The following is a 15,561-nucleotide window of genomic DNA, read 5'->3' on the forward strand; positions in this document are numbered from 1 at the left end:
TCAAACTTGTTCATACTTCATCCATAATTAACTAATTAATGCAACCGTAGCAATAATGTCTGTGACTTATTTAAAATCACAAACTTTAAAAGTGTTTCCTCCTTTCTTAAACTCCATATCAAGTCAAACTAACTCATATAAATTGAAACACAAAGAATATTAGGTTTTAGATCATGATTTAATACTTCCTCATACGAGTTTCAATTTATTCAAAAAGAGGGTTGGTGCTCCACTTCTATATTAAAGCACTTCACTCTCTTCTTCTTAATTAAACATTTCCTTCTCGATGCAGCAAATGCATATTTACAATATCCATACGAATCAACTGTATGCTATATGTTGGGACCCAAAAACATTCATGACAATACTGATAAATAAGTGTACAACTTAGTACAGAAATATTATTTGTAATTACCATTGCTTCACTCATTCATTCATTCATTCATATTACAACAGCAACACAATAACAAATGCATATGTATTGGGGGAATGCTCCTTATTTCATCTAAATATGATCATCCGTCACATTATACATCTTGCTATATAACTGGAATGAGTTATTAAAACTCTCGCATTGAGATCATCACCTCCTCTGAAACCATTCAAAAGCTTCGTCTTCATATGCTTGGTCTCACATTAAGCCTAGATGCAAGCTTTTGACCCAGAGACTTGTCAGCCTGCAGTAATCCATTTAACATTGTCAGGAAATTTACAGAATAAATCGTCACTCTATGAAATTTACTGCCAAGATAAAGTCTAGATTGAGAAAAATTGACCTAATAGTCTAGAAGCGAGTTCTAAGTTTGTAGTTAGTAGGTTTAGAATGAGTTTGATCTTATAATATGTATGCCTTCTAAAGTTTTTTTGCATATTTGAACAAAAGCAGGAGTTCAGTTTGACCAGAAAAATCTATTCTAAATCCACCTCTGCCTAACACAGATAAATATAGGGTATGATAGAGTACTGACCTGAGACCAGTATGTGATCCAAATGCTGCGTATTTCATAAGTTATACGAGGATCAGACAAGGCCTCCACCCACCGACGAATAAAGCGTTCTTGTCTGTGAATGAAAAAACAAGTATATCAAACAGAATGAAGGAGATGGGGTTTAGAACTTCTGAAAACGTTAACTTAACAACAACACAGTTTAAGATATGTCAATCATGTTTACCTGTCGGGTGTGAATGTGCGGTACCTCTCTCCTGGTTGCTTGAAATTGTTCTCTTTTTGAATGATGCACTGTAAGAAATTTTCAGATGCACAAAAGTTAAAATAAGTTGTGTTGAATATCTAGTTACACTGCTTCACAAGTTTTAGTCTTAATTCAGCTTCAAGCGTTCAGATAATAGGTAAAAAGGAACAAACCTTCTCACGTTTGCCACTGCAAACTGTTGAAGGAATAGGATACACCTCAGCATGGCGAACTTGATCATACCTTGAAGGGAAGTAGTCGATCTGTAATTAACCACGCATTAACTATTATAAAGTATCGTCATAATTAAAACAGTAAATAAACTAAAAGTTATGACACTACAGTCAACATATCAGACGAACTATTTCAATGTGTATGAACTTCCAAGCTAAGCTAAAGACACACCATTTGCTGCAATAACGTATTGGTATTATGTGGTATTAGCATAGGATTTAAGTTACATACACTGACATGTAAAGAACTTTTACAATATCAATGCAACATAACTGGCTATTTCCCCATCTTTTAAGTTACTATATCACCTTTGCTTGAAAATTAACTTATTGTTACACATGGTAAAAGTTAAAAAAATGTTAACCTGATTGTGTAAAAAATCTTAAAAGATTAAGATCATAAAATTCAGGGATAGATATGTCCCGTTATGGAAGGAGAGAGAACGTACCTCCTCATCCCTGTGCATAAAATTCATAGAGCCATCATAGTGATTGTTGTGATGAGCACACTTTGGAGCATTAGCAGGAAGTTGCAAATAATTTGGTCCAAGTCGATACCTCTGGGTATCAGAGTAGGAGAAAATACGAGTTTGAAGCATCTTATCATCTGAGTAATAAACCCCTGGAACCACAATAGAAGGGCAGAAAGCTAGCTGCTCATTCTCATTAAAAAAGTTATCAATGTTCTTGTTCAGAACTAATCTTCCCACCGGCTGCAAAGGCAAGATATCCTCTGGCCAAGTTTTTGTCACATCAAGTGGATCAAAGTCAAATTTGTCTTCATGATCTGGATCCATAATCTGAATGAAGAGCTTCCATTCAGGATAATTTCCAGCTGCAATAGAGTCATAGAGGTCCTGAGTAGCATGGCTGTGATTTGCTCCTCCGACTCGGATTGCCTCTTCTTCCAACAAGGACTTAACACCACATGTGGGCTTCCAGTGGAACTTCACATAAGTTGATTTCCCAGCCCTGTTGATCAATGTGAATGTGTGGACACCAGACCCGTCCATATGCCTGTAATCTTGTGGAATACCAATATCGTCGAAGAGGAAAGTGAACATGTGCAGGCTTTCGGGATGATGAGAGAAAAAATCAAGGACCCTCCAATTCTCTTGGATATGGGACTTAGGATTTGGCTTCAGAGCATGGACCATGTCAGGGAACTTCATTCCATCACGGATGAAGAAGACGGGGAAGTTGTTCCCTACCAGATCAAAATTTCCCTGATGGTATATTGCAAATTGAGCAGGAATTAAGGATTAAAATCAAATGCAACCAACAAATCACAAACGCAAGCATCTTTGAAAAGCAATGAGATCATTTCTCAAAAAGACTACAAAAGGACAGGTGTTAAATCATGAAAATTAGCAGCATAAAATGCACTGAAAGGAATTGAATATCACAGGGTCTTATAGTCTCTAGTATGATGTTAAACAACATGAACAATCGCTTCATATTTCAAAACCTCTAGAATGTTAACAAACACGTGGACCCATATGCAAGGTACTTAAAGATAGAACCCTATGGGATGCAGATACACTACCGAAAAAAATTAAATGAACTCCATATAGTATTTTTGAATTGCAACATAACATCGATGAAGAACTCCAGGCAACATTTAAATGAGGTACATATTATTAAGCCGTGTGCCAACAAGGGAATCATCAAAACATGCATACTCCAGTCTGTATATGGAAATTGAAGTATGAAGGTATAGAACTATAGTAGCTGTAACTCATCAAATTGATGTTCGGCATACCTCTCTGGTGTAGAACTTGACAGCAAAACCACGAGGATCCCTCAGAGTTTCAGGACTACCCCTCTCATGAATAACAGTAGAGAATCTCACAATGACTGGAGTCTGGACACCGGGAGCTCGAAGGAAATCAGCACAGGTAAGGTGAGCAATGTCATGAGTAACTTCAAAAAACCCTTTGGCACTAGCACCTCGGGCATGAACAACACGTTCCGCGATACGTTCCCTGTCAAAGTTGGCAAGTTTCTCCACCAAATGGTAATCCTCAAGCAACACAGGACCTGGAAAGAAAATTGTGAGCAGCCACAAACACAAATATGTAAGAGAATCTATCATACAACAACATCACTCTCCATATCAGGTTTGATATAGGAATGTAAAAGTAGGGTAGTAACCTTTGATCTATAACTGGTTAAATTGCACTGGTAATCCAAAAATTCTTTACACGGTAAGTGTGTATAACTTAAGTTCAATGTAAAATTAACAGTGGTCCTACAGAGTGCTAATTATGTTAGCAAACATCTCGGAGAATAACTTAACAATACCTATTTTCGAACTGATATTGAAATATCATCAAGATACAAAGCTCTATTTGTGTTGATACACCACTATATTCAAGGGTAAGTTTTTTTTTTCAGAGTTAAACTGTTAAAGTAACGAGCATAATAGGTTCACGACATAATCTTCAAGCCAGTAGATAGATGGATAAGCATATATGATGAAGAAGCAATTCTACAGTGAAATAGGAGTCATCCATTTAGTATATACAGAGTGGTATAAAAACCTCTGGAAAACCAAAACAAATGGTGATTGCCTTCAAATCTGAGACCAAAAAGGCGACAATAGAATCTAATAGCAATAATTTTTACTGTCATAGAGATAAATAAATAAATAAAAGCAACTTCTAATTAACCAACCATCGGCCAAATAATCTGTTTGACAATAAGTTTAAGAGAAAAGAAAAAAAAAAGAAAATGGTCTTTTCAGATGTCAAATTAAGATCTCTGTTATAAAAGACCTAAAACATTCAAAAAAGGCTAGAAAACCATTTCTTCCGAGTTAAACTCCTAAAAAGTAATTCGCAAAGCACATTTCATACCCTAACCAGAAGTAGTCATGAAGAGACATGAGTCAATCGAAGAAAATTAAACATACCTCTTGCACCAACAGTAAGAGATGAATTGTTGTTCCAAACAGGAGCACCAGAATTAGTGGTACAGAAAGGTGAATTGAAAGCACTTGACGGACGGTACTGCATTATAACATGAGCAAAACCATACATATATAAGTTTCACAGGAAAATTAGAAATAGGGTAAAAGAGAGATAACAAAAACAGTACCATTATTATCTATCAAAAGCTAAGTTTGAGGGAAGAAGAAGAAGAAGAAGTGTACCTTGTAAGGATCCATTAGAGAGCAAAAGAGAGAGAGAGAGGTGTAGAGTATTAACTAAAGCAAAAAGAGGGAGAAGTGAAGGGGACTTGTGGTCTTAACCAATAGAGTTCGTCACTGCAAAATGAATATAATAAAAGCTATGGCCGGCACGTCTTATTTATATCGACGAATACTTTCTTCTTCTCTTTTGGGTTTTTTAAGAAGTGTCCAGTACCGTTTTAGGACAGATTAATTTAAATTAAAATCAGAACGTCTTAAAGAGTTTGATTTAATTAATTGTGAGGAGTACTTATTATTTCATCGCGGTCTTTAGATGTATTGAATAATTTGATCATCCTTAATTCTCCTCCTCATACGCACGGATTTACAGACCCTTTGGCAGAAAATCAGGGAAAGGAAAGAAAAATATATCTCAGAGTTTACTCAAATTAAGTATTAGGCGTACAAGTAAAGGTCAATTAAGAAATTTTTAGGTGGTAATTGAGATTAAACAAGTTACGTAAGGAGCCATAAGCGTGAGATCTATCTAATATAAATGGCTTATTTTAATTTGCGTGTTTAGTACATTTGTCCATTCCAACTAATTAGGTAAGTTTAATACTTTCTCCGTCCATTCTTAATTGTCATAATTTTCTTTTTTTAGAGTCAAATGATACTAACTCCGTTCACTTTTAATTGTCATAATTTCCTTTTTTAGAGTCATACTATAAGAATTTTGACTAATGGTGTATTTTTTCATTATATTGATATGCAAAAAAAAATGCATTTTATAGTACTTTTCGTATAGTTTTTGAATATCTATTTTTTTTTCTTCAAAATATTGAATTGATGTAATCTAATTTAACTTGGAAAATTAGTCAAATTGACTTTAGCGCAATATGACAGACGGAGGGAGCAATAACTTTGACTAACATTTTACGATGTATTTTTTCATCATATTGATATGCAAAAAAATGAAATTTATAATACTTTTCGTATAGTTTTTTAATATCTAAATTTTTTGTTTAAAATATCATATTAATGCATCTAATTTAACTTTAAAAATTAATCAAATTGACTTTCGAAAAACGTAACATGACAATTAAAATTGGATAGAAGAAATAATTGATTGTAATAAAAATTATGTTCAGGATAGAAAAAAAATATACTCCTTATTAAGAAAACAATTATTGATATAAAAATTTTAATATTAAAAAAAAAATAGGAATACTTATCTGATTCATATATAATCGAACATGCCGAATTTTACGGGGAAAAAATGGTAAAACATATTAAATGGCCAAGAATTAGTGGCGTCATCTGCTGGTTAGGAATCACTAGTAGAAAAATGTGGGTCCAAATATAATTAATTTATATTTATTGTGAAGATGATAAATAGTGGACTTTGGATAATACTTGAAAAATAATATGAGAACATAATGTATTGAAGGGGAGGTTTCCTTATCTTGTTTTATTTTATTTTGTTACTTACAAATAAATACATCTAAGTTTTAGGTAGCAACAAAACCACAATAAATATGTAAGCTTCTCGACACCACTAAAAGGTAGAAAAAAAGGGTAAGGAGTCATTTAGAACCACACAAAATGTAACATGGAACATTTGCCAACGAATAGAAAATAGCAGAAACACAATTGTCAGTATAAAAATGTACGTCAAGATCCTTTTCACATTGCTATTATATTTATTCTTTGGATTTTGGTGGGATTGGAGAGAAGAAGAAAAAAAAAAGAGGAAGATAAAGAGTACACGTCATGTAGTTGGAAAGTACTCACTGACCTACAACTTTAGATTTAAAATAACTATAAAAACGTGAAATTTCCAAGAAAAAAATATTGTGGTTCATGAATTTGCAAGAATGGCAAAGAGTACTTGAGTGATTGTAACTTTCTTTCAGTGAATTACGTAACAGAAAAGGAGAACATATGTAAAGGGTTTGTAAAATAATTAATTTTAAGATGATTTTATTTCATATTTAGTTAGGATAAAATTAAGTCTCATGATTAATTATCTTGGAATTGCATTGTTATATTTATCTCATATTGAAGGTGAATAACAATTTTAAAACAATTAGTTTCAAAATAATTTGTTTCTGACCAAACGATCACTAATACTACTACTGGTGATTGGTGAATTAAGGACCTAACTAGTATAATCAGTGTAGACCCCGCGCTGTTTCAGCAAAATGGCTTTTAGGACTTTAAGCCTAAATTTAACTTCAAAAGTCATCTCAGAGGCCGGGTCAAAAAGATTGAGATCGATCTCCGTCGATTCGATTTACTTTAATGTAATATTGATTTGATTTTCGATTTTCAAATATTCTTCTTATAGTAACTAAGAAGAAAAATACATTCTGGGGCAGATTTAGAAAGGTTTAAGTGTGTCGCGTGACACTGATTTGTTGAAATTTTTTAATATATTATATATATTGAAAAGGGAAAATAGTGACAAATAAAACTAAAATGATATACGTTTGACTAAAGTTAACCGTAGTTCAAATGGTTTGGTGCTGCAATTTCAAAGGTTTTATACGTGTTTAAACCTGCTAGCCTCGTTTTATAACTTTTTTAATGTTTTTTTCCATTGACCTTCTTTGATTAAGAATAATTTATAAAATCCAATGAATAAAATTCTTTAGTGATTATTTGGTGTTTTATATATTTAGCACTCTTGTTTTTAATGAGGTTATTTTTTGAATACATTAAAAAAAAAACTCATTCAGAAAAGTTGTACATATACTAATATAGTGTTATATTGTTTATTTTTTATTTTTTATTTTAAAAGATGACATTGCTGACAGAAATTTTTTTATGTACGCCATTGAATACACTGCATGTATGATTGAAAGAGTTTAATTTGTTAGAGTGAATTCTTATGCTATAAAAGTTTTGATTATATTTGAGTCTCATTTTAGTAAACTTCCAGAAAAACTGAAAATTTTAACCTCGTAGACTTGAATAAATTTGAAGTTTGAACTTGGCTTTCCTTTTAAGAAAATGGGAAACAACACAGGTTGCCTGGAAGAACTCTATAATAGGAGGAAGCCCACAAAATAATTTAACTATTACATCTGTTAATTTATTTATTTTCTAGTTTGATCTATCGAAATCCTTTTTGCGGTTATGAAAGATAAATATCAAAATGAATCTCAATAATTTTCTTGAATTTTGAATTAACTCATTTACTTTGGACTATATGTTAACAAAAATAATTTTTAACGATAATAAGTATACTCATTAATAAATTCAACTGAACTGGTACACTTATTAAGAAAATAATTATCGACATAGCGAGTTTACTATTTATCCCTATTAATTATGAAGTAGATGAATTAAAAAACTTAAGATTTTCAAAAAGTTCTACCTTTTTCAAAATAATTAATTGAGGGTATAATAGGTAAAATAAATTGTCTTTTCTTAATTAGTTAAAATGGACATGTAATTAAGAACATAGAGTAGTAAAATAAGAAAAGACAACTTAAAACAACTCAAAACATCTGGCACATTTCCTTCTTTCAACCTTCCAAATGCATTCTTTCACCTTCCATCGATGATGGATTTGTTATCACCTTTACTATTAGTCATAAATATGGAGATATATTAATATGATGCAAAAGAAAAAAATATTAAATTGTGATGCAAAAGAAAAAAATATTAAATTGATAGGAATAATAATAATTAAGGATATTATCAAATTAAATCTAGTCTCTATTTGTTATTTTTTTAAGGGGTGTGCAAAAAAAAAAAAATCATGGCAAATATTTAGGAACAGATAGTATTAAATAATTATATAAAATATAATAATCAAAGTTAGAATAGAATACATATTTAATTAAAGTTTTTTTAAGGAATGTGTCAGTCAACAAGGGCAAGTAGTATAATACGTAGTAATTGAGTATATTCTTTCCATTTCGACCTTAGTAATAATTATCCGAAAGTAACAAGCATTGACTAGTTAGCATGAAAAATTAAGGGATGGGCATATATTTATACTCCAATGTTGTGATAGCTTAGATTAAATTTCTTTTTATTTATTAAAGAATGATTAATATTTTAATGATTAAAAATAATAAATAAGGATATGATAGTCAAAACACATACCTTCTCAAGAGGCATGTAAACAAAAAGGGGACTTACATAAATTCCACTAGTTTAGAAGTTAATTACTTAGATACATTCTAGTTTGCAATTACGTATCTTACTAGATTTTGGTGTGTCTAGATACGTTTAGATACGTCCAGATACATTAAACTTGAAATACATGGGTAAAAAATTAGGTGTAATTTGTTCTAGATACATTGTATCCAAGTGGATTCACATGTATCTGGATATATAACAAGTCGTACTCACCTCTCTCTCATCTCGCTCGCCACTCTCCTATGTATTTGATATCTCATATACATGTGAGTCACATTGAATACATAGATATACATGTATCTAGTGTGATTCACATGTATCCGGGATACATAACAAATTTTGCTCACCTCTCTCCCTATTTTAGTGTATATGGTAGGAAAAATACATGCGTCTAAGTGTACCTTCCTTAATATATAGTAGGAAACTCTTAATTAGTGGTAAGATATGTAATATTTTGATAGTATAAGTAATAATGATATATTATGTTTAATTATATAATTTTCCCAACAAAACATATGATAAGTAATGTGGCCCAAAAAGAATAGCATAATACTACAATTTATATTTGCAAGTTACTTTGTCAATATAAAGAAAATTGAAGGATTTTCACCAGCTTTCATCACATATATTTGAGATTACAAATAAGAGATAATTAAACTCAGAATAGATTAAAATAAATTTGCATATGAAAGAAGTATAAATTAGTTTCTGTAACACTCAAATTTGTATTAATTATAACTATAGTCATGATACATATGATATAACTATGTATATGATGCTATAATACATGGCATGTAGTATTTAGTTTGTACACAACTTCTTTATACCGCACTCTTTCTTGAAGCCCATTTCAAATACACCAATCACTTCCTGCATAGTGCGTTGCCTTGCGAACTAGTAATTATATAATAGGGATTGTAATGGGGCAGGGTGGAGCAGGTTTAGAGCTATGCGGGGCGGGATGAATTTAGAGTTATGTGAAGCGGATTTAAAATTATGTGGGGCGGGTTTAAGGTACCGAATAGGAACCTGAAGAAAATTAAATCTTTGTAATTGATAAAAAAAAAACAAAGATATACACTTCTTATAGTAAGCTTTGACTTTAATTTTAACTTCTTCTTTTTTGTTAAATTTAAACTAGACTTGTTCATTCAAATGTTAGTTGTTGAAATATTAATTAGAAATAATTAATTAGCAATTAAGAAATAATTGTTAAAATGTTAACTAGAAACAATTAATTGGTGAAAAATGAAAAAAAATTACAAATTTGTTTTTTTCATATTAAATTCAATTAAAAAGGAAAAAAAACTTTGAAATTTATGTGGGGCGGGTTCATATGGGGCGGAGCAGTTCAAAAAATTTGCGGTTGAGCTCAACCCGCGCCACCCCACTCCATTTTCAATACCTATATATAAATTAACAAGAAATATATTATATTGAAACAAAAAGAGAAAAATGAAATTAGATATTGTAACAAAAAGAACACAACAAAATATCCATAAATCAAAATATAACAAAAATTTGAAAGTGCGACAATAATCTATATTTCAACACCATTAAATTAAACACATAAAAAAAACTGAATTACATTGTTCAAGTTTTGATTAATAATAATCTTTATCATCTTTTCCTGGTGGAAAAATGTTGAGATTCGTACAATGGTTCTTCACCGTATATAGGAACCAAATCGTTGTGTATAGTTGAACATAATTCTGCAAAAGCATTAAGAGCCTCTGGTGCTTGTTGTTCTTCTGCAACATTGTCCCCAACACCTTCCTCTGGTATTACAGCAGCAGCAACAACAACCTCTCTTTCTTGTGTTGTTGTAGCCATAGGAGAAGATATGGGCAGATCAACAGTCAATCGTATTGGGGGAATTCCTGTATTTATATTTTAAAAGTTCAGTTTTAAAATAAGTATTTTGAATCCAATAAATAAAAGGAGTTATGATTTCAAATTTTCTTTCTTACTAGAGTAATATGAATTTTGATAGGAGTGCAACTTATTTCCACACAATGGTTGACGTGGATGAGTGTCTTTTTCTGTAGGCACATGATGTTTTTTGTTGTAAGCATCATTGACCGTTCTAATTGGATGCGATGTGTCTGATCCATCACCAAACACATCACACAATCGCTTACGTGGAGTGTATGTGCGTGGTATATCACCAAACACATGACGCAACCGCTTAGTCATGACCTGGATGCTCTCATTTAATTGTGCTTCCTTTTGTTGTTTTGTAGCAACAACGACCTCTTTTGTTGATTTTTCCTCCAAAACCTTCTCTAGCTTGGCCTTTGGTGTTTGATCTTCTGTAGATTCATCGTTGTTAGCTATTAGAAGAGGATGTAATTGAGCTCTATGTATGGGTAGATCAACGGTCAATCGTATTGGAAAAAATTCTTTATTTATATTTTAAAAAATCATTATAAATAAGTATTTTCAATCAATAATCATTCGGGTCAGGTGTAAGCGGCCAACTAGAACGGCCAATACTACTTACAACAAGAAATATCAAGTGGATGAGTGTCTTTTCTGTAGGCACTTGATCTTTCTTGTTGTAAGCAATATTGGCTGTTTTAGTTGGTCATTTATACGTGACCCAAATGTATATATATATATATATGTGCGCGCGCGCGCGCACACACATTTTTCAGCGAGATTTTAAAAAAAAATCCAATATCAATGTTACCTGTGATAACGGTTTCACTTGCAGGAGGAGTGAGATCATTTAGAAAGGCAGAAGAAGCAAAATCATTCAAAACGCGATTGAGCTTGGATGAACAAGTGTTTTCTTCATCACTACCGATCTTGTTCTTTATATATCCAAATAAAGAAAATTAGTCATATCAACAGCATAGAAGAAAATATAAATAATTGATTTGCACATATTTGAATTAATTGAAAACACAAAATGAAAACAAAAGAGAACTTTCTACATAAATAGATTCTATGAAGATATGTAGTATCATTAGATAATTAAATTAGGAAAACTTACATTGTTTTTATCCTTGGAGGACCTTTTCTCAATTGAAGCATTATTGCCAGATCTTGTAGAAGAAACCATACCTTCTTAATTAATTTGAAAGAAGAAGCTAAGCAAGATTAATGTTACTAAATGAGTAATGTGATGGGATGGAAAAAATGAGTAAAGTAGGACTCCTATTTATAGCTCTCACTTGCAATCTAAGGTGTCATGTGTAGTAATTATAAAGTTGACTCTCTTGTCAAATATTAATAATGTTTTTTTGCCATTAATTTTATTTAATATATACATTTATTAAAATTTATAATATGTTAAAAACTGCTTTTCAAAAGCAATGAATTAAGAACTATGACATTAATGAAATGAATTACATGCAAATAAGAATATTTGACCATAAAAATTATCATAATATTTTCTTATTATCATATATAGGTACAGATTAATGGTAATATATGTTTTGGTTACTTATGATCAAGGAAAAAATAATGAACAACAGAATGAGTTGAGAATGATTATTCAATTTTCTTTTTAACACAATAACAATTAGTATATCATAATTCAAAAATATTATTAAATTTACTGTATGAATTATTTGTATCAACTTCGATCTTACATTTGAGCTTGTTTTATTTCTCTAGTACTTGATATATATATATATATATATATATATATATATATATATATATATATATATATATATATATGCATAAAAAGCTTATGAATAATAGGGGTCCCAAGTTCGATTCACCATTAGCTCATTTTTTAATGCAGTTTCTGTTTCTTTTGCAAAATAAAAATGTTAGGGCTTGGACTCGAACCCGCAATCCACACGAAAAAACAATGTTTATACCATTAGGCCATGGGCAACATTTGACTTTGATAGACATTATTATAATATTTATGTGATAAATAATTACAAACGGTTGACACTTAACGACTAATAATTTGATCGGTTCAATCAACTTAACGATATGACACTCACAACCTTTAAATTCTAGATCCAACTCTGCCCTAAAACGTTGTTTTGAGGTGAAATTTCTACAAAATATATATTTTATCAAGTTTTTATTTACTTCAAGAAAATTTTCCACATATTTTCAATTTAATACGCTACTTATGACTCTTATACATAAGAATGAACTGTAGCAATTTTGAAAAACCATAAATAAAGTTGAAAAATAATTTAGATAATAAATAAAAAAAAAAACACTAATTTAACTTCTCTGTATATACCAAGTAAAAAGGAAAAAAATACACAACTTTGTATATTACTAATTTAAGTTTGTATAATTTCAAATAACTGGACCCACTACTTTTGACATAATTTTTTTTTTCTTAAAAGAACACAAATTAATCCTAAATATCTCCAATTTCCTCTATTAATATTTAGTGATTTCTCTGTTTTAATTTATTTGTCTTACTTTTTTTAATAGTATGTTATGTATTTAATAATCATAAAAAAATAGTAGTGCAAATCACAATAATCAACAACTTAAATATTTAGAATAACATACAAAAAATTTGGTTAACTCTAAAAATTACACTTATGCCATAAATGGGACTGTGGGAGTGACATATATTACTTGAAAATTAAGTTAAAAGTTTATAAATCACAATAATTAACAACTTAAAATATTTAAGAATATATTAAAATTTTGATTAACTTTTGAAATTTCACATATGCCACATAAATTGAGACATAATGGGTAACATATATTATTTAAAAATTACGTTAATCGAGAGTACCATAAATCACAATAATTAACAACTTAAAATATTTAAACAAATATATTTAAAAAAATTATTAACTCTCAAAATATCACATGTGCCACAAATATTATTTGAAAACTACCTTAAATTTTTTATAAAAGTAATTAACAACAATAAATATTTCAAAATGTAAATGACTCTCCTAATTTTATTTGTGTCACATAAATTGTACAAAGTACAAAAATCTCATACCTTAGGGGGCTAATTACATCCTTTCCTTGAAGTTTGTCCAATTACAATTTTTTCTGATTTTTCATTTCTCTCGAATACATTCCCTTGGTTGTTCGATACATTGTAATTTGTAAATGATACATTACTCAATGGGAGAGATGTATCCGAGAGGTAATAGATGTATTCAAGAGGGGATAGGGATGTACCTGAGAGGCGATAAAGATGTATCCAAAAGGGGGTAAGGATGAATCCGAGAGAGAATTTTTGTAATTTCTTTAAATGGTAGGAAATTTAGAAATTATAATATCTTAAATTGTATATCTATGTATTTTTTCCTAAATTAAAACAAATAAAGTAATATATTGGGCTTGGGCTTTTGTATCTAGTATACATGTCTAAAGCAAAAAAATTTGACAAAGCAAATTGGTTGGGTACTTTGTATGCATATATTTATATTTGTGTAACTTTGGAATTATAAAGAAAAAAATGTGTGACTTTTGAAGGAATAACTCATAATTGAGTGCCATATGAGATATTATCTCAGTTTTGGTCTCATAATTATTTTAAAACTTTTCATTCACTTAGAAAGACGGGATCCAACTAAATTTTATCACATAAAATCCACTAATACGCTTCCACTTCAAACATCAATTTTTAACTTGGTTATGTCTATAATTTTAGGACAACTAATCTCAAGATAACTTGTTCCCGATCAAACAAACCCAATTAGTACTACTAGTGAATTAAGGATCTAAATTGTATAGTCAGTGTTAGACCCCACATTAACTGGAATTTCAAAAGGAAAAACTACATAATTAGACATACTTTACTATCATATATATACTATTATTACTTATACTTTCAAAATATTACGTATTTTATCACTATTATAGAGTTTCCTAGTTATTTTACACTTAGATACATGTATTTTTACTTTCAGGTACATGAGGGAGGTCAACGAGATTCGTATATATCTCAGGTACATGCGAATCACACTAGATGCATGTATCTGGAGTGATGCATAAACAAAATGGATGAATTGGGAACAGTTACACAAATACCAACAGCAAAAACTACCAGTTTCATCAACCAAACAAGTAAATTACAAAGGTCAGCTGCAACAATTAAATATAATTGCCAAAGCTTTCATTGTCAATATCAAGGAGAAACTTTTTCCCCTTTGCCATCAACATGCACCTTATATGGCTGTCCCCTGAAACTTGACCAGCAAGAACTTATGAGGAATTGACCAATATATTGTAGATTATAAGCTTACAGAAGCTGAAAATGGAATGAAATGGGACATAATGCTTACTGTAGAAGGAAAGAATTCAATGGTGAACATATGAGATTACACATTGAATTTCTAGTCGTAGATCCATGATAAAAAAAAAAAGAGATTGTGATTGTTTTTGAAGAAATGAAACAAAAGATAGATTAAGTAGGTGTAACTGTTGAGTTCTAATTCCCCTTCACGTTCTTTCTTTTTCTTAGCAATGAATAAATCTCTTTACTTGTAGCCTTTCTTTATTTTCAGACCAAGAACAGGGAAGAGCGAATACAGAAAAAAAGAACGAAATTTGTTATATGTCAGTCTTGAATTTTCAAGCAAAGAGAAAGCTCAACTCATCATTGAATCAAGCCAAAGTGTATGCTAATTCAAAGCAACTTTACCTCTTCATCAAAATCATAACTTTAACTCATCATTTGACTTCAAAATTGTACTAATAAAAGAGTAAGAGTCCCATCATGATTACCCTTTTGTGCTTATATTTGGTCATTCCTATTTTCCAAAAATAGTAAATTCCATGCCTTGGGTGTTTTTGTGTTGCATTCTAGTCCCTTGGGACCATTTTATTTAAGGAAAATTAGCAATTAAGTCATAATACCTAACATAATTAGTCAAAATAATAACACTT

The 15,561-nt window shown here is 30.6% G+C and overlaps 1 protein-coding gene across 1 annotated transcript in view; it reads right to left on the minus strand.

Annotated features, from left to right (window-relative positions):
• Positions 1-337: 337 nt before the first annotated feature.
• Positions 338-15,561, minus strand: part of LOC125822796 (catalase isozyme 2) — a 184,115-nt gene continuing 168,891 nt past the window's right edge. The window contains exons 2-9 of the mRNA XM_049502259.1: positions 4,582-4,679; positions 4,342-4,438; positions 3,190-3,467; positions 1,877-2,653; positions 1,368-1,457; positions 1,174-1,241; positions 969-1,062; positions 338-677 (exon numbers count right to left, since the gene is read on the minus strand). Of these exons, the coding sequence (XP_049358216.1) occupies positions 618-677; positions 969-1,062; positions 1,174-1,241; positions 1,368-1,457; positions 1,877-2,653; positions 3,190-3,467; positions 4,342-4,438; positions 4,582-4,596 (1,479 nt within the window). The 5' untranslated portion in view covers positions 4,597-4,679 and the 3' untranslated portion in view covers positions 338-617. The remainder of the gene's footprint in view (positions 678-968; positions 1,063-1,173; positions 1,242-1,367; positions 1,458-1,876; positions 2,654-3,189; positions 3,468-4,341; positions 4,439-4,581; positions 4,680-15,561) is intronic.

The sequence above is a fragment of the Solanum verrucosum genome, unplaced genomic scaffold, assembly GCF_900185275.1.
Source record: "Solanum verrucosum unplaced genomic scaffold, falcon-dt-bn FXZP01000103.1, whole genome shotgun sequence".
Lineage (NCBI taxonomy): Eukaryota > Viridiplantae > Streptophyta > Magnoliopsida > Solanales > Solanaceae > Solanum > Solanum verrucosum.